Below are 20,737 nucleotides of genomic sequence, written 5' to 3'. Positions count from 1 at the left end.
GTAGGTCATGGAGTAGCTTACTGTGTCACACAGACTGTCCATCTAAAACTCCTCACTGCTTTCACCAGTACTGGATGATTAGGGCTTGATCAACTTGTAAACTGGCAGTATGCCATGAAACAGATGGGAATGAGCACAGGCAGACCAGGGACTATGTAGCAGTTAGAAATATGTTTACTGAGGATGGTATTCCCAGTTGGGAACCTGGAGACATCTGTCTGCACTGACCTAATGCTATTGTGCCAATGGTAAAGGAGTTGGGCTATCAGTAATCTATCTGAAATCAAATACAGAACTAGAATAATGATGATAAATACTATGCTAAGGAAAAAAAAAAAAGGCAGAACATGTTCAGTCAAGACCTTAACCATCTCTCAAAAAGTCTGGAAGATTGCAGTGGAAGTGTTTTCTCTGGTTATTTTGATGGCTGTAAAATCATTTGGATGACATCTCAAACAATATTTAGGTGAAAGACTTAGATAATTCAGTTAATGAAATGGAAGATTCATCGAGTCTTCTACAGAATACCAAGGATAGGAGCTAAACCTCCTGGTTATATACATCAGGCTGAAATTTACAATGCAAATGTCATATGCCACTCAATTTCATAGGTAATGAAGCTGCCTGTGTCCAAGACATCCTTTTTTCCTGCACTTTGGGAGATTTTGGTTGTTTGTTTCTGGTTTATGGCTGCTTCATCTTTTTCCTTAGGAACGGAGAGCAGCCAATATTCTCCTCACTCTGATGACATTTAGGGGACAATTCTCAAGCACAGTTAGGAGGACATGTTGCATGGTTTGATTTCACCATTACCAACATTTCATGCTTTCTGCAGTTTGATGGCAACAGAGTTGGCTGTAGGACCCACCATCTGTCATGGCATTTAAAAGATAAAAATGGAATCATAAATAGTGCCAGCTCATTACAAAATCGAGCCAGCATGTCAAAATGGAGGACATTAGCATGTTCTTTTAGTATCCTGCTGCCAGCATCTGATGTCAGGTTGCTAATCACTTGAACTCATCTGTCCAAACAAGCACTGCCAAATCTTTCTTCCAGGCCAGCAGCACCAAACAATGCAGGCAAATTTATCTCTGAAGGAAGTACTTCAGTTGAAAGTAAAAATCTGATCAGCTAATCCCCCCTACCCCCCCTGCCATAATTACCCATTTAATTATTGTAACCATTCCTTGTTTAAATAATAATAATAATATTCTGCCACAATATTTATATGTCTACACAAAACCAAATTATTTTCCAAATGATAACATCAAGGAACATCATTTATTGTGATTTTAAGAGTTATTGAATATCAATATTTATTAAAGTATCATAACCTTACTTTTATAAGACTGACTAACCAGTTTGGTTCTTAGACATTGGCCTAAACAGAAGATATGAACAGTTTCCCTAGAACTGTTTGGTCTGCTTTCATTAGTGTGGTATAGAAGTCATACTGATACAAGCCATTTCTACACTACCCAAGCTAAGGTTGGCATGATTGAAACCTTACTTGCCTAAGCTAGTTCCAATTTTGATCATAGTGTTTCACAACTGAGAAACATAAAGCCAAACAAAAAGAGAAATCAAACAAAAGAGAACCTTTGCTCACTTTTCCTGTTAAAACTACAAGAGGATCAGACAACTCTCCTAACTAGAATTTCCACCACATTGAATTTAATGGAAGGGGTAGTTTAAAATGTTTCAACAGAGGAAATTTTCAAAATTCCTTTTGGCTTAACTGTAGCTAATGTCACCTGAGCAGATTCAGTGTCATAGAGAGGTTTATTTGATGTCTCCATGCCTCACTTGCTTGCCTTCCCTGCAAAAAAAGCTCTCAAACTGAATGGTGCAACATGTTCTTGAATCTTCATCATGAATCATGGAAAATGCCTTTCAGATCTGGAATCTATTCATAAGAGAGGGTAAAAAGGGGTATTTTATGAATTGCAATTCATAGGAGCTAAATCCTTCATTTTTCTTAGTCACAAATGAAAAATCCATAAGTTTTTATTTTTGTGTGTAAAATTTGAATTTTACAGAAAGTCCATTTTCTATTTAAGCTGTTTTCAGAGGAAAGTGCCAATGCTAGCAAGAAGTTAACATTCTTCCTTCAGAAACATTTCATTATTTCTGAGCTTTTATTTCCCTAAATTTGCCCTTTTACAAATATGTTTTACAAATCTCTGAGACTTTGAGCAATAATACTCTACTCTGTCTTTACCTGATGATAACTCATTACATCATTTCACTCTATAACCAAGGGAGGTTTATTTAAGAGAAATATAAGGAAATATTCAGTTTAGGAATGCACCTAGTCTAAGCTGGTCTAAGGGTTCAGAACCAGGCGAAAGTAAACTTTTTTATCGCTAGGCTGCTGAACTGGGCCTATAGGTAACCAAGCTTACCTCAAAAATCCATTTGTCTACATGAATTTCTGAGATATTCAGACAAGGTTAAGTGGACTGGTTTTCAGTATGTTCAAGAATCACTTATGGATTCAAAAAGCCTGGAACTGGATAAATATGATAAATAAGAATAGACAAGAAAGCAGTTATTTAATACCTGGATGGTCCAGTTCTACCACATCCAGCTGCAGCAAGAAACCAAAGGAAAATTCCACAAAGTACGCTCTTAGTTATTCTCCCCCATTTAAATTTTAACAGCTCTGTACATTGGGGGCTATAATAATATTGAAGCTAGCATCATTGAGTGAATGTAGCTATGGCTACAGTTTCAGGATCAATTAGAAAATGCATTTGTAGCCAAAGCAGTCACAACTATGTATATTATAGTAGAAATATCTTTGCTATATAAATATTGAGAATTCCCACAGAGCTTCCATCTCTTTAAAAAATTTGGTTTGAGAGTTCTGCTTGGTTTGTGTTGTAGCTTTTTTAAAGTACCAAGAAATCCAAGGGTAAAAGTTTGAGGGTTGGGGTGTTATGCCTTACCTGAACATATCTTCAGGAACCACTGCCTCTGTGCTGTGAACATAGCAGACTACCTGTCTTGCTACATCCATTTGACTGAAACTTGTAATGGGAATGCCAGGATAGCTGACATACTCTATTTGTCCATACTGGGCTGGGGAAGTTATCACATACAGGAGCTCCTCTGGCTTGTCAGTACCATCCACTGCAAGGAGGACATCAGTTGTAATGTAGCCCCGACTCCCTTTTGGTACTCTAAAAGGCTTTATGAAAACAGCAATGTCTCCTGCAGGATACACAAAACAACAGTAAAATAATCATATTGAATTGTAAATTAATCTGTGATGGATTATTGAGTCACATGCAAGCCATCACCAGTAGAAAAATCGTAGGATTATATGGAAATTCAGGCTTGAAAGGACTTCAGGATGTCTCTAGTCCAGCCTTCTGCTCAAAGCAAGATCAGCCATGAGATCAACCAGAACAAGGTTGCTCAGGTCTTTATCCCATCAGGGCCTGAAAACCACCAAGGATGGAGTCAGCACAACCTTTCTGAACCCTTGTTTCAATCCTAGCAGTGTCAGGTTAACTTGATCTAATTCAGGTTTCTAATAGGGATGCAATAAAGGAAGAAACACCATAAGACTAGAGAATAATCCTCTGAGAGAGAGCCTATTCTTGAACAGTGTTTTGCCTACCTTATGACATTCTTGCCATTTTTCTGTGCTTTGATTTTCTCATAAAGCTACTTTCAGAAGCATATTTTCAATTCTATTTGAAAAGTAACTGGGAGTCCTGGGATGCAAGGTGCAACAGATTGCCTTAAGCAGATCCCAGGACTACTTGGAACAACAGGGCTCTGGCCAGCAGTGGAATCCAAGCAGATATACTTTCAGGATCTGCAGGGAGACTTGCCAAGGGCCTATATAGCCCTCAGGGAAGGATCAGAACATGTACTCAGATCATCTTTGTTTCAGAAACAGGGACTGTAAAACATCAAGTCTGGCAGATCTTTACCCTTTTCCATGTCTTTGATATTTATGTAGAAGTCCACAGCCGGGGATCTGTTGTACCCATCCCACAGATAAAATGTGAAGCTATCTTGGTTCTTGGACCCTATGGCTCCTGTATGGACATATCTCACAAGGTTCATATCCAGCTCTTCCTGAGTGCACTTCATTCCAGTTTGGAGAGTTATCCAGACGTGGCCTACCTAGAAAGAATAAGCATCTTTATTAAATAGATAGTCTCCCATGCATCCTCCCCAGCTAATTGGGTTTTTTTTGCAGTTATGCAGACTGTTAGTGGCAGCTACCTGGCTTCCCTTCTAAGCTAAAGAGTCTTTGCTCAGAGTATCTTTTAAAGGGCAGTAAATAGCTGGAATTGTTCCCAAGCAGCTATAAGGCTGGAGAAGATACAGTGATCATGAGTAAAATGGAGTAAATAGTTTATTCACTTTTACTCCAGGAAATATGTTTCTGCACTCTTCTTAATGAGACACCAACAAGATGAAAATGAAATGGTTCCTGACCCAGCCTGTATTTTCTATTTTTTAATTTCACAAAGTTGCTCTTGGTTCCATTTGAAACCATACCTAAAAGTATATCAGAAATGAACCTATGGGGAACTTCAGGGAAGCACAGAAATTTAGAGCCTCAGAAGTCCTCTAAAAGAAAAAAGTGAATTGCCCAATAAAATTTCCTGCTTTTCTGAACATAGCATAGTCCCCTGTATTGGACTGATCTGTCCATTTGACATTTAGCCTTCAGTTACAGTGTCACTATCTTTGGAACAAAGTTTATCAAGGACAGAGAGCTCAAATACATGCAGATACCCGATACATTCGAACTGTCAGACTCCAGCCAGTCGCTGTCTCTTACCCCAGTTTTGCCCCAGTCTCACCCCTTTAATGCACAAGTCTCACATGATCCACAGATTTTTGCAGGAATCCAGTATCAAAATCCTTCCCAGGGTCACAGGTTTTAGAAACTGATTTTTTTCTATTATATATGCATGCAATTAAAGAGAGGTATTTTTCTGTCTTTGTTCTTGTAACTTATCTTTGTTCAACAGATGGTCATCTTTCCTTCCATTTCTAATCTTATTTTCAGCCTTTCCTCTTGCTATATTCTTTCCATCTTCTTCCTTTCTTCCTTTCCTTCCCCCATACATTTCTTCTAACTCATGATTTATTACTCACTCTTTCACACACATCTCCCTCCATTCTTTCCGAACCCTGAAGTAATTGCTTAATTGTCACTTTTTTTTTTTGATCAAGGACTTCCTTCCCACTCCCTCCCAGCTTTGACGCTTAGTTTTCCCCCTCCATGGGCTGTTCCTCCCAGCACGTCTCTCATCACCCTAGATGATCTGCCATGTTTTTCACCCTCCCTCTCCTCCTGCTCAAGATCTGGCCTTTAGTGTCAAAGCCTCTGGGACAGGGTTCAAATACTCTTTCAACAATCATACTGGCCACAGCCATCTACTTTAAAACATGTCAGACATTTGGGAGAAAAGGAAGATGACCTTCATTCTACCCTAGAAAGAGCGAATTCTTTGCATGCCTGCTTTTTGTTGAAGTACAAAGACTAACCTTGAGCTGAAGCTGGCCATTTTCTGGAAGTCTTTCAAATAAGTAGTAAATTCTCTCCCTGGGGGTATCTTTATCTTCCGCTGACAGAACAGCACTAGAAATTATTCGAGTTTCGCCCATGTTCATTTCTATATCATCCTTCCTGCAAAAATTAAAAGTCAAGTATTGACGCAATAAAAGAAAAATAAACTTTCCAATATGTAATTTCTCTGCCAGGAATATAAAATACCCAGATGCTGACAGAAATTACAACTGCAGAAAGAATGGAAGGAGGGTGACTATTTAAGCTCAAAACAGAAAAAAAGTGAACAGGGTAGACCAGCTTCTTGGTACAATGGTGCAAATCAACAAAGCAGACACCTACAACAACCTGGCATTTAACACACCTGTCTTCTTCCCCTGGGCCCTATTCCATTTACCTTCATACAATTTGTAAGTAAAGGACAATGTAACCAAATAAGCTGTATTATATGTTACTGCTACTATAGAACATAGCTATACTGGCTCTAATAACCTGATTGTTCATTAAAGACTGTCTTTCAAATGACTAGTCTGTCACCGCTTGCCTTAATCTTTAAGAGACACTAGAAAGACCTGACTTGCTTCTTCTCTATGCCCCCCACTGCAGAATTTTTGTGGGCTCTTTATTCAGAAAAGCAGATTAAGGCCACTTGTTCCTTGGCAGACATGTCCATCACTAGCCACAAATAAAATCTGAGGCAGCTCTGGGGAAAACTATCCCACATAGTTTGAAATCCATGCAGAGTCTTGACCCAGGATGATTTTCAGATTTTATGTATGTCCTCTGTTTCCATTCCTAGCTAGTAATCATCCTCCAGTTTACCTCCGCACATCCTGTTTTATCCTTTTGCTGTTAACTGTCTTACAATTTTGCAATATAGCACCCAAACTATTATTACAACATGCAGAATTTCAAGGAGGTTGGAGGGGATTCAGCATACCCAGTCACACCAGGTATGGGACCTGCTCGAAATAGTCTGATCAGGGGCTATGAGGCAGGTTGGAAAAGGACAGACTCCTTAGGCATCTGGGCAGGTAAACTTTGGCTGAATGCAGCTGAGCATGTGCAAGCCATGCTGTTTCAAAGGCCACATTCTTACAAGAACTGCTAAAGACACATTTCCTTTGCCAAGCTGCAAGTGCCTGTTCCAAAGAAGAGAACCAAATGAGATTTCCAGAGAAGTTGTCACAATTATTTAGTGACTTTGTAAAATACATTTATTATTCTCATAAAGAGTGGGGATTTCTTTCCTGAAGTTTCATATTCAAACTGATATGAGGCATAGAAATTTGATGTTTGGCAAAATGAGAAGCAGAGAAAATGGAGTCATATGACAAAGTATATCAAGTCATACTAATGACAGATTACGCAACCTCAATGATTTGCTCATACCAGCAAAAAACATGCTGGGACTATGCAAACACAAAGACCAGGTGTCTGACCCAAAGACTGTGTGACCCAGAAAGAGTCAAACAAAAAAATAAATGAGGAAAAATACATTTAGCTAACCCTGAATGCCATCTAATCCCAACTCATTTTTCTGTGTAGCAGTTAGTTTGTTAGCATCCACATGTCTCATCTTGAGAAGAAGCTTTCAAGGGGAATGTGTGAGGGTCTTACATTCCCCAAGGGCACTCCTTACTATAGGACACAATCCAAGAGGTAACAGATTGAGTTTTTGGCAATCACTGTGAATAAGAGCCACTGCCAGCCGAAAACATCCCTTCCCAGATTTTTCAGTCTGTTGACCATAGCTAATGAAGATGAGAGCTGAAACTCCCCGGGGCGGAAAGGTGTCCCCAGATCAAAAGGTGAGAAGCAGCTTACAGTTATTGTCAAACGCTCACCTGTAAAACACTGCAGTTGGTGTAAGGGAGCTCCTACCCCACAGCAAAGATGTGGCGATTGAGTGTGGCAGCTAAACCACCTTAATGCCAAACTGAACATATTTCCTTAAAGCACTACTGCTTAACTGCTGACAGCAAACTGCATCTCAGTGGAAGAGTAACAGGCAAGAAGCAGGAACTTCTTATAATGAAATAACTATTTTGCAAGTAGATGGCTCACTACGTGCTACTGTTCACCACAAGAATGGCAAATGGTGAGATCTAACATCACCTGATAAGTCAGCAACAGTTTGTGAATCCAGCTGGGCAAAGCTAAAAAAATTTGACTTCTTGCACTCCATCTCTTTCCCTCAGAGAGAAAGGGTGGAAAATGACGCATCAGTCTTTACCATGTGAAGAACAAATAGGCAATTATCAGTAATTTTTAACACATTATATGAATACATAGACCATACCTGTTATTCTAACTAGAAATAGATTTTCTCTTTTGTTAGCATCATGTGGTCCTTGATAATCTTTCAACTATAAAACTAACATTTGTTAATGCAGGAAGCTCTACATGGTAAACAAAACCCTCAAAATTCTCTGCAATGGCGATAGGTGTGATCTGAAGGTAGGCCAAATACCCCAAGGAATGAGAAATCCCCATTTAAGTGACAGCCTTCTTAACAGGCTGCAAGTAATTTCCAAAGTGCAAACTTTAGATGTTAGGAGCTATACCCCTAAAGATTTCAGTCCCCCAGCTCCCCATTTGCTTTCCTGGGGTGGGACGGCAGCCAGGAGGTCAGAGGTCCTGAAGCTGTGTGGCAGTTCATCAGATAAAAAATTGAGAACCCGTGAGATAAGCTCCTTATTAAAATGTCCAGGAGATTCAGCTCTCTTACAGACAGATGCCTATCTGCAAATGGTCTGCCAGACAATTTTTGATCACATCTAATTAATTTATGATTCCAGCCTTGAATTGTTAGTATGTACTTTTTCAGAAGTTGAATTATGGTAGAGCAATAGAATTTTATAATAGAAGAGAATCATTAAACTGAAAGGCTTTCCCCCATGAGGCACAGAAGCATCAACTTTGTGGATTCTCTCATGCCAAAATCCAGAGCTGCTTTTAGAGGGGTGTTTTAGACAAGCAGTTGCCCCAGTGAAGTGGAAAGTAAAGTAATTTCAGTCAGTACAATGGCAGTCAGCAGCCAGCAGAGGTATGCAAAGATCAAGGCTCTCTGGCAAACATCTTGAAGTAAATTGTGAAAGACAAAACAAGCATGTTCCCCTCTTTTTTTCCCCTCTGTTCTTTTAATATGGAGCAACATTAAAGCATGCTTTTCTTTCACTAAAAATATTTTATGTTAAACAGGCTGATAGACACCCACATGGAAACATCTGTATTGACATTAGTCTGTGACTAGTTACAGCACCTTCTCCCCATCAGTCACCAGTTTGCTGTTTTGATCACTTTTGGATCATTTTGTCTGAACTGATCCATCTGTCAGAGACAGGAACATGTGGCTTACTTGCTCAGCACTGGTGTCTCATCATTAACTGGAATGACCTTTACTGAAATGGTTCTGAGGACTTTATGTTTCCCATCTGATAGCTGGATTTTAAAGCTGTCAATGAGGTTTTCTGAATTGTCATGCATGTACATCAGCTTCATTCCTATGCAGGGGGTGGGGGAAAAAAAAGAAGAGATAGAGGGAAAAATTGAAAGAACAAATAAATCTGACTCCTGCAAAATCTCTCACATCATATCACTCTGCTTCCATCTCCCTTCAACACATCTCCCCTCCCCATATGCTCTGGTCACAGCAAGCTTGTTTCAGCTACCAGAAGATGAGCTTGGCAAGCCACTGCTGTTCATTAATCTAACAACATACTATTGACTCAGATACCAGCCTGCCCTGGGTAACGAGTGACTTCCTTCACAGAAGGGTCTCTTCCAGTCTGAAAAAGGCACGTTTCTTCTCCTCTCCTCATTCCAATTCATTTTAACAGGGACCCACAGAAAGGATGAAACTACCAGGCAACACTTTTCCGAGCCTTAAATAATCCTTAGAGAGCTTTAAACAAGACCTGGGGAGGACAGATGGCCTTGTAGCTATGAGCATGGACAGTGAGAAGACTTGGGCTTGATCACCATTGTGGACGTGAGAAGAGAAAAGACAAGCAGTTGGAAGAGAATCAAAAACAGGACTGGGGAAAGCTGAGGAATTTGGGGTGGGGACATGATATTAGACAGACAGAGAGAAGAAAAACCTTCCTCAGTTTCTGAGAGCTGACCTGCAATTTGAGTGGCAGGATTGAATTCATGTCCCTCTTTATAATGATAGATCCTATATTTCACTAAGTGGCCACAGTCTGTAAGAATCCACCATATTCTTGGAAGTGTTACACTTTTTAGTTACATGTCCTTGAAAAATCTTTGCTGCTTCAAAGCAGGTTAACTGATCATGCTAAGCTATGGAGCCTCAGTTCATACCTTTATCATCAGGTATATGAAGGTATGATGAAGGTATATAATGTGGCCTTTCAATATATAAAGGAGGTTTATAGTGGAGTGACTTCTTGCCAGTGTTTGTAGTGACAGGAAAAGGGTCAAGGGTTTTAAACTGGAAGAGGGTAGGTTTAGATTGGACATAAGGAAAAAATATTTTAAAATAAGGGTGGTGAGTCACCAGAACATGTTGCCCAGAGAAATTGTGGATGGCTCCTCCCTGGCAGTGTTCAAGGCCAGGTTGGATGAGGCTTTGAGCAACCTGGTCTAGTGAAAGATATCACTGCCCATGGCAGGAGGATTGCACTAGATTATTCTTAAAGTCCCTTCCAACACAAACCATTCTATGATTCTGTGATTGTTTAGAGCATTATTTAACCCCATGATCACTTAATGTGTTTTTAAATCTGTTTCTGTTCTAGTTGCTGTCAAATATTTTGAAAACTGTTTGCTGATATATTACAATATTCCCTTTATTTTTTCATAGCAGATGGTTTCCCTAGTCATGTTACTACACTTTCTGACATGTAGGCCTCTCCAGGTGATTTTATTGACAGTTCCTAAAATCAGTAGAAAACTGTAACATTAAATAGGTTAACTTCTATTCCTAAACATTGTCTTGGAAATACAGATAAGGCAAGGGAATAATTAAGTGCTGAATCTTTCTTACTGTGCCACCTTACCTCATGAAAGGAATGAAAGACCAATGTCAGAAGAATGCTGCACCTACCATTCTTCAGTAGCTCCATGGAAAAGTCATGAACAAGCAACCCGTGGCTGTGGTGGTTGTGGTTAAATAACTGTTTATAGTGTAGAATATCACTGCCATGAACTCCATTAATAAGGAACCCATACCAGGGCCTCTGCACAACCCCAAATACTAAATGGTCTTGAGGCACATCCAGATCAACCGCATTGATAACGGAGAGATCCAGCTCTTTCATCTCTCCCTCTTGAACCTGAACATGAAAGAGAAAAATGCCCAATTCTTTTACATAAAAAGAAATTGTAGAATTTTAGCATGGTTTCCTAAGCAGGGTATTTCTGTGTATGAGTGTATCTCTTTGTTTCCTCCACCCCTTTCCCAGTAGCTTTTGAATTAGCTACTGAATTAAACCAGTTTAAGAGACATAGGGTAGTAAATTGTTACAGTGATGAAAAGAGAAGGTGAGATGAGGAGTTTGTATCTGCCCAATTACTAGAAAATCTGTTAGGTAAGTAAACTTCATATTAAATGCTAGGGAATGCATGGAAGAGAAAGCCTTTAAATACATAAAAATATATAAAAATATGGATGCATATAAATTTATACACATACATTCACTTTTTACTTTACAGTAAGATAAGCTTACACTGCCTTAGAATGGTGGTCACAGAATTATTTCTGTTAAAAGCAGCCTTCAGAGAGGGGAAAGGCTATGCCAAGAATATAAAAAACTACAAAAAAATTATAAAAGTTCTCGAGAAACCAGAAGAAGCATAAGGATCCTTCTGCTTTCTAGATGACTTATTTGTTTAAAGTTCTGAGTCTTTTTCTTACTTAACTGCAAGTTACCAAACAGAGCTGAGCACTGATTCAGTCTTACCAGTTTACATGGGATTTAACTGGGCTGTTAATAGCCATTTCCTAAATTAGGCTGAACGACACAAAGTAAGGGAAAGATGCAGAGGAAGAGATGTCAGTAAAATGTTCTTATTTATAATAAAGACTGTTTACTGTTATAAAATAATTCTATGACAGGCATCTTAATTCTTTCCTTACAGTAATATTCCTTGCTATGAACTCTGGGACTTCATCATTGGTTGGATTGATCAGCACGAAAAATGGAGTCTCTGATGAGCGATGTATCCCATCAGTGACATAAAGTACAAACTGGTCTGCTGTTGGTTCCATTCGCATGTGCCTGGCTTGTACATAGTTTATGTTCAGGGCTTTCAGGTGCTTCAGCTGAAATGAAGCTAGAGATTTTAAAAAGACAGAGTTAGCACAGTCTTTTCCTGCCTTTTGGCCTTACGTATCATAAAAAAAAATCTGAAACTATGTCTTTCTTTAAAGAACAACTAATTTGGATTTTATAAGTTCTCAGACTCATTTTGGCTGAAAGCGTTACACTGCACATGTTACCACAGGACACATGCTTTTGCTCCGAAACAAAAATACATCCTTCTTCTTATGGAACTATGCAACTTCACACTTCTCAGTGCAGTCTGCAGAACTGAACCCAAGTAAAAAGATCCAGATAACAGGTAGGAAAAGATCTAAGTAATTACATTGACGTTATTTGACTGACATACTAGGAAAATGGGGACTAAAAGGCTCAGCGATTCTGAGTGTCCAGCTGGAGACACTGGTAAAAGCTGATAACATTACAGAGCATGCCACAGTCTGTTTCACTGAGGGTGAAACTGCCTTACAGTGTTTGAAGGTGGACAAGGGAGGAGACCCATGTCATCCAACATCTCCATTACTTCTATAAATTTGGCTTGGAAACTAACATAAAACCCAGACTTTTCAAATTCTCAGCTAGAGTATTTAATTGACAGAAGTATAGGTGAAGGAAAGTAGGGGAGCCTTACATGGGAGAGTGAAGGGGGAGACAGAGCAGATTAATATCTCATATGGCCACTTCTAATAGACTGCAGCTGGAATGCATAAAACAAGGACTGGCTTATTTACTTCCAGTGCCAAATCTACTCATTTGCAGAGCTGCAATCTGCCTTTGAACTCCTCCCACACAGTCCCACTGCTCTTCATTTGTCAGCACCTGCCTTCCTCAATAAGCCCATATTAATGCACACACCTGCAACTACTTCACTAAAGCCCACCACATAGCCCTCCACAAGCCCTCTGTATTTCACCCACTTGATTACCATATGTCATTAAGACTTACCTATGCTTATACCAATGTTGCTCTTCTCAAACCCAGGAGAAGGCAGTATATTTTCAATGTAACCAAACTGGGGAGGAGAAACCAAGACAAACTCTAAGTCATCTGCAGTGGTGTCAGGGTCAGTGGCAAACAAATGGTTGGTAGTAAGGACTGCTGAGGACCCCTCCTCAACCACAAACCTTGCACCTGCACACAAACAATATGATAAGCATTATTGCTTCTTTAGCTCAATTTACTGTTTTTTTGTTAACAAGAATGGAAATAATAACTAAGGGGGAAATGACAAGAAATACTGTTACTTAGAGGTTTGGGCTTAGATTTTTTTTCTGCTTACACCATCAACTCTACTTTTGCCATAATGTAAGTAAAGAAGAGGAGGTCATGAAATTATTTTACTGCTAAATTATTAGGTATGGTTTATGTGCTGCTCAAAATCAGTTGTCACCTCTGTTTGTCAAAGCATTAATTACATGAGAGCTGTTACGAATTGCTCATAATGAACATTTTCTCAGGCATCACTGCTTAATTTCCCTGCTGGGACAATGCCTCATTTCCAGAACATTACTTGGGTGAGAGCCTGCAAATTACAAAACTACTCATACATATGCTTAAATATTCTCTGAGATACATAACATGTACATGATGCTAACAAACAAATGACTTTGAAAAAGACAAGCATGCAGAAAGCATACCTCTAATATGTATACTGCAGACCTCATCCAAAGCTCAGGAAGTCAATGGAAATTTCACACAACAGGCTGTTGTTGGACTAAATGTACACTACCAACACTATTTCCATTTTAAAATAGTATTTTCAGTCCTGAAGAGTATAGTGAAAACGTGGCTTTGCATCTATTACTTTGATCCATTACATATACAGTCTAGATTTATTTGCTAACAGGTAATAAAAGATTCTCTACCTTCATATAAGGGTCAGAGTCTAAATTTCTGTTGTATACTTCACATGCAAAGATAGATATTTAGGTTTATGTTTTTGCATTGTATAAACCTGATAATTGTCTGGACCTAAATTCAGTTCAGGGACAAGATATCAGTCACTTTTATTCAGACATAGCTTATGTATGCAGCAACAGGAATGTATAGATGAAGGGGAGTAGATCTAAGTATTCTCATCTCTAACCACAGAATTTAAACATACAGCTGAAGAGCCACAGTTACTCATACTTGCACCTGCAGATGAATTTGGTAGTTACACTCTACCAGCAAGATAAAAAAAGTATTGATAGAAATTCTGATCCAAAACTTTTGTATGATGATCTCAGCTGACTCTTTCTGATGCTAAGAAACAAATAAAAAAAACCCCATCCCCTTGAATCTTTAGCCATTACAGTACTGCATAGCCCACATTATTATCCTATAGTGAGAGGAAGCTTTCACCAGTTGCAATTGATGGAGGCTGATTGTCCACTGGAAGTACAGTGATGTTAAGGTCATATACTGGAAATTGATCTTGAAGGGGAACTGGAGGAGGAAGAGGTCCATCATAGTCTTTCACATCTAGGCCAGCCTCACTGTCAGAGACAACGAAGGTTAAGATCTCAATGGAAGGAGTCAGGCCAATCTCCCCACCTGGAAAAAATATTGCCATTCAGAAGAGATGTTTTGCCAAAGCTTCATGAATAATAATTTTGTATCCTGCAAGGACAGTCTGCAGGATTTTAAGTCAGAATAAGAAAAAAAAACAACAGCAAAATTACTAGAATCCTTAATTGTGGCAGGTGGGGGTGCTGTTCGGTTAGGGATTTGGTTTGTTGTTTGTAAATAATTTTAACCAGCTTCTATTCTAGAGTGAAAGGGTGTAGAAGAGGATATAACTAAGTTAGTATAACTAATAGTTATATTATTATTGTGCTGATATAATATTATATTGTAATTGTAATAAAATTGCTAATAGTCCTCATGATTCTGTTCTTTGTGCACTAAGGCATGTGAAAATGTACATTTGTGAAGAAAGGGAGGTTTTTTCTGCATTCTTGCTTGAAGAGTACAGGAAAAGATCTTTCTTTTCTATCTATCTATCTATTTATCTATCTATCTATCTATCTATCTATCTCTCTCTATGATAAGTGGTAATATCCATGCTCTCCCAGAAGAAAACATTTTTCCATATGAAGAAATACATGTATTCTTAGATGCCTCTTATCTCTACAAAATGGACTATATCAAGGGCTGTGCTTTGTTATTATACTGTATATTATACCTATATGTAATCACATTTAAAATGAGGGTTGATACAGCACAGGACTGGGAACTGCCACCCCTTGCAAGAAGCATCTGTGGCTGACTGTATTACAGGTCTCAGCACTTCTGTCAGCCTGTGTCTTGAATTGCTGTAAGATATTAACTAATAAGTTGCCTGCAAAGGAAAGGCAGTGACTCCCACCCTCTCTTGCAGTATCTACTGGCAGCACATTTAATGTATAGAAATTTGGGAATGAAAAACAAAGGCACTGCACCCTTGAAGGTCAGTTCTTCTACCCTTCATTGCCTCTGAAAAACATTGCCATTGAAATAATGTTCCTAATATCTTTAGGATGCTGAAGAAAACTTTGTTATGGGTGGCCATAATCAAGTACTTTCTTCTCTTCTCAAACACCAGCTGTTCATTTTAGACAGTGCCAAGCCTGAAAATACCGCATATATTTTCCATGCTAGCACAAAATTACAGAATAATTACACAGAAAAACAGAGCCTTTAGAAAAGAAGACTAAAGCTGTCATCAGATATGTCGAAAAGAGAGCCCCTTTAATGCTAATGAAAGGATGAAAATAAGTAGGAAAGAGGGTTAACTGGCCCTTGATTTCTGTGAGTAATTAAAACAAAATTATTTTTGGATTTTAAAGATAAAAAACACAAAAATAACATCATTTTAGTGCTCTGATTCTCTTCAAAAAAATCTGAACATCATTTATCTTGTGGTACAGAAACACTATAAACTGTCCAAAAGTGGATATCCCATCTAGATTGTAGAGGCAAGCAAGAACTACCTCACGTTGTTAGCAGTTTTCTATTAAAACTCAGCATCCTCCTTTACAGCATTACATTATTTTATCTAAACATGACTAGAAAAAGGTCAAAGGGTTTTTTTTTTCAATGTCATGAAACAAATAAAAAGACTCTATGTTCTACCTAATTTAATAGTAGTTTTATTAAGTCCAAAAAACCCAAGATATTTTATCAGTAACAGTGAAAGAGATCCTCCAGGACTGTGATGTTTTCATGTACTTGTTTTAATATAATTTTCAGTTCAAACAGGGATTTGGAGAATACATTAAAACATTTGTTAGTTGTATATCATCAGCCCTCTTTTGAGGGATTCAGGTTAAGATTTTCTGCAAAAAACTTTCTGACCACCTTCCAGCCTATTTCTGTCCATAACTCACTTACTAGTGTGCTTATATGTGACTAAACCAGAGATGACATCAGCTTGGGTGAAACGATCCACAGCAATGCCAGCTTTCCTCACTACCCCGTGGTAGGGCTGGTGAGCCAGCATAAACATTAGTTTCATGTCATCACTGTCTGCGTCTGTGGCATAAATGTACTTTGAGGAGAGGACCACTTCTTCACTCTCCAGGCAGTGGAGCACAGGAACAAGGCCTGGTCGCATAACAGGTGGCTCATCATTCACAGGCAACACCTAATCAGAAAAATAATTTCAGATCTTTTCATTTCAGTGGAAAACCGTTGTTTTAATTCATTGCTTTCCAGCCTAAACCAGCAGTATGTTGTCAGAGTACACTGAGCTCTCTCTATGAGCAAAATTAAACCCACTGCATTAGGGTCGCTCTTAAAATTCAAAGACAAAAATAAACCAAACTAGATAATTATAGCTTGAGAAAGAAATGTCACTCCCCATATTTAAGTACAAATATAATAATTCCAGACAGAATAACCTAATCTAGAGCAAGCACAAATGCCTTTCAGCTAGTACAAGCCAAATCTCCTCTCAAATTTGCCACATAAACCTGAAAGCTAGTGTTGAAATGGAAGCCTAACAAGCCATTATCTTCCAATTTCTGAGGCAATGCAAAGACTTTCAGAAGTCAAGCTTTGTACACTGACCTTGACCTGCAGGGTGAACTCTACAAAGTGGATGCCATCTGTGACTGCAAAGAGGACGTGATCAGTGAGAGTCTCAGAGCCATCATGCCGATACCTGTGGGGAAAAAAAAAGAGCTACAGATTTCACAGGAAGAAGCTGTGCTTTTTGGTCATGCCAGACTATGTGGATCCCTCCCAACACAACAAGCTGATCCCTGTGCAAGTCTGTCCATGTAAGACAGATGATTCTGGATCAGAGTGTCTTCAGGGGGCTTGTGGGTTTCAAGAAGAAAACCCTAAGGTAAACAGACATCAACTGGGAAAAAGGTTTCACTGAGTCTTTGTCAGCTATGTTGTGGCTGCTTGTGAGGTGTCTACCAGACATGTATGTCCTCCCTGTGGTAGGTGCCCTCTGATGAAAACGGTCAGGGAGCTCTAATTCTGCATGCATGTAGAAAGCTGATTCTTGTTCTTGGCACAAATAAAGCAGCAAAATTTTCACATCTAGGTTAATCAGTTTAATACAAGTTTTCTTCCAAACTGAACAAGTTTATTAAACACACAACATCCTTAAAAGAAAAAAAGCTAGTATCCTTTGACCTCTTCACAAGAACTGCATGGCTGAATACAGAATATGCCTCATCTGCATGGGGTAGTGCTTTAAAGAGAAATCTACCTACATCAGGCAGGGTTGCCAGCTCCTGCTTCCTGGGCACACAGTATGTTGCTCAGTTTCCACAGAATATATTGCTCAGTTTCCACAGTGATCATTGTGGTGCCAAGGCTCAGCCAGCAACCTTGGCCTGGAACAGCTCTGCAAGAACTGTGCCATGGTGAGCATGACTGACTGTGGCCTCTGCACTTTGCACCACTTCATTGCAGGGCTTTCACTCATCTGACTGAGTCAGCTACCACAAGAGGAAAAGACAGACACTCTTCTAACCTGACTGCCTGGCTACGCAGGTCCCTGCAGGAAAGCCTGTTGCCTTCATTCATGCGAATGCCATCCAGCTCCACTGCCCCGTGATGAGGCTGTCTCTGCAGGAAGAGGAGGAGGTGCTCCCATTTTGTGTCCATGTCAGAGATGAGAATATGTCCCTCTGTAATAGGGCTCAGGCCACCCTCTTCCACTCTCAGATGGCTTGTAAAAACCTGCATGGAGGAGAAATGCTGAACCTTCTTACTACTGCACCTCCAAACATACACCAAACAGGGCAATTTCAATATAAGGACATGTAACACCTTAAAAACCAAAATAACAAAGGCTGTACTCTTTTCTGCTGTTAGGAAAACCTAGGGAATTACTAATAGTAGGCCTTAATACCTGTAGCGCAGTCCTGATCCCATTCACAGAGACTCTTGACCTTCTCAGAAAATAGGCAACACAAAGAGAAGGGATGCATTTCTGCTAACCAGGATGTGATACACAAATTTTTGTACAACCACTCGGATGCTGAAGGTAGACCTCAGCTTATTTAACACAGAAAATCACCTTGCACACTCACCAAACTTCACCTTCCACTTCAGTCCCATGCAGGCTATGTGCAAGACACTGAAACCCTGATCCCATGGAAGATTTACTTTTAATCTCAGTCAGATCAGGACATCTCTCTGCACCCTTTTTCTACCCAAAGCCATCTCCAAGTCCTCTTTCCAAGCCATTTCCTCTTGCCTTCCCCACCACTCTACCTCCGGGGCTTGATTGTCCACAGGAAGAATTGTAATATTGAAGCAGATCCCATACAAAGTGCCACCATGCTGATTACTGATGGAAAAAATAAACTGGACTTGCTGAGGTTCAGGCCCAATGTCCTGCAGTGGCGGCATGTAGGCAACTTTCATATAGTTCACAGCATGCTGCAAAAAAAAAAAAGGGGGGAACATGTAAGAAGAGAATGGAAGGCCCTAAGTCAGGACATTAGGGACCTTTCTCATCCCCTAATTATATGTTATTCCAACTTTCAAAATTAGTTCCAGAAACTTTGCACATACTTTTTAGCCCTATCTCAAGTAAATGCATTTTAACTACATACCACGTGAGTACGAATTCAAATACTCAAACTTGTAACAAAAAATACAGACATGATATAAGTGATAGCAGCAGCAATGGCCATACCTTCCTGATGGAGCACTTAAAGAATGCTGGTCCCAGGACCTTTCTAACTGTGACTTTAAAATAAATGATTCATCAAAGCGTCTCCCAGAGCAGTTGAATTTTCCCTCACCGGTATGAATAAACTGCACACCCTGCCTCCCCAGGTGAAGGCAGGCTGGTGAGAGAGGCTAAAATAATCACCAAAATCTTGCATCCAGACAACCATATTAGGCACATGATCAAGGATTTGTAGGTTCAGAGCTTTCATTATGGTACTGTAATAATCACCCTTGTGCAACTTTAACCATACAGCAGGATATAAAACAGGGCATTTTACTAATACTTGTAGGACACCTGGCAAACGACAGAAGCATGAAAACTGAACAAAAACCTGAAAAAGGCCTGTTCCTGCCTGTACTATATCTATCAGCAGGGACACTGAGAAGCAGCAGGAAACTGTCCTCATTTCCACATTTTTTATATTTTTTCCTTCCTATTAATATCAGGCTGGAGCCAAATTCAGCCTACCCTAAGCAAACTGCAGCCCCTGCTGGTTTCAGGAGAGTTGTATTTACTTATTCCAGAACTGAAGCATGATGGAAAATTGTTTTAAAATCTGGAATTGAACTCACAAAGTTTTGAGCTTCTTAAGGAGCATTCATGACAGTACTGCTCCTCATTTTTCACCACTTGTTTTGCTATCAGAAAGAAACTGTAGTACCTTTTAAAAATTGTTTAGAACTGGTTATAGTATTAGGTAACAGAACAAACCTGAGTAAATGACCTCAGTGCAACAGCAGCAGGATCCTTGACGAGCTTGGGAATGGTGTCCACCATAAACAGCTTCCCAGCATCTGAGCGGCTGTACAAAAATATGTATGTCACACCCTGATTAGCAATAATGAAGAACAAGAAAAACAATAGTCACATAGCTCAGTCTTGCATTTCAATTTAACTTCCCACTCCCAACTACATTGAAAGGAAAAACATTTTTCTTTCTTCTATTCTTGATATTGATTTAAACATTATCACAGAAAACTGACCACAGAAATATTTTTCAGAATGGTCATGAAAAATCATTGCATACCTTATAAGCAAGCTCTGGGTTTGCTACAAGCATGTCTCTGCACAGCCCAGCTAGCATTTACACCACTGCAAGTCTAGTCACAGAATCACAGAATCATCAAGGTTGGAAAAGACCTTGAAGATCACCCAGTCCAACCATTAACCTAACACTGACTGTTCCCAACTACACCAGATTCCTCAGCGCTATGTCAGCCCAACTCTTAAACACCCCCAGGGATGGGGACTCCACCACTGCCCTGGGCAGCCCATTCCAACACCTAACAACCCCTTCTGGAAAGAAATGCTTCCTGATATCCAGTCTAAACCTTCCCTGGAGCAACTTGAGGCCATTCCCTCTTGTCCTATCACTTGATACTTCATTAAAGAGACTCATCCTCAGTTCTCTGCAACCTCCTTTCAGGGAGCTGTAGAGGGCGATGAGGTCTCCCCTCAGCCTCCTCTTCTCCAGACTAAACACCCCCAGTTCCCTCAGCCGCTCCTCGTACGACCTGTGCTCCAGACCCTGCACCAGCTGCGTTGCCCTTCTCTGGACACGCTCGAGTCATTCAATGTCCTTTTTGGAGTGAGGGGCCCAAAACTGAACACAGGAATCGAGGGGCGGCCTCCCCAGTGCCAGTACAGGGGTCAGATCCCTTCCCTGTCCCTGCTGGCCACGCTATTGCTGACACAAGCCAGGATGCCATTGGCCTTCTTGGCCCCCTGGGCACACTG

The 20,737-nt window shown here is 39.8% G+C and overlaps 1 protein-coding gene across 3 annotated transcripts in view; it reads right to left on the bottom strand.

Moving 5' to 3' along the window:
* Positions 1-20,737, bottom strand: part of FREM1 (FRAS1 related extracellular matrix 1) — a 76,999-nt gene that overhangs the window by 24,186 nt on the left and 32,076 nt on the right. For 2 of the 3 annotated variants that reach the window (XM_026866387.1, XM_026866388.1), the window contains exons 12-24: positions 19,712-19,802; positions 18,535-18,702; positions 17,789-17,997; positions 16,867-16,960; positions 16,189-16,441; positions 14,179-14,370; positions 12,781-12,966; positions 11,652-11,848; positions 10,620-10,848; positions 8,910-9,054; positions 5,527-5,668; positions 3,951-4,146; positions 2,955-3,219 (exon numbers count right to left, since the gene is read on the bottom strand). In XM_026866387.1, the coding sequence (XP_026722188.1) occupies positions 2,955-3,219; positions 3,951-4,146; positions 5,527-5,668; positions 8,910-9,054; positions 10,620-10,848; positions 11,652-11,848; positions 12,781-12,966; positions 14,179-14,370; positions 16,189-16,441; positions 16,867-16,960; positions 17,789-17,997; positions 18,535-18,702; positions 19,712-19,802 (2,367 nt within the window). Of the gene's footprint in view, positions 1-2,954; positions 3,220-3,950; positions 4,147-5,526; positions 5,669-8,909; positions 9,055-10,619; positions 10,849-11,651; positions 11,849-12,780; positions 12,967-14,178; positions 14,371-16,188; positions 16,442-16,866; positions 16,961-17,788; positions 17,998-18,534; positions 18,703-19,711; positions 19,803-20,737 lie in introns of those variants that run through there. The other variant, XM_026866389.1, reaches the window with a different exon arrangement.

Source organism: Athene cunicularia, assembly GCF_003259725.1.
Source record: "Athene cunicularia isolate RWA chromosome Z unlocalized genomic scaffold, athCun1 chrZ_part2, whole genome shotgun sequence".
NCBI lineage: Eukaryota > Metazoa > Chordata > Aves > Strigiformes > Strigidae > Athene > Athene cunicularia.
This window is presented reverse-complemented; position numbering and strand designations above follow the sequence as displayed.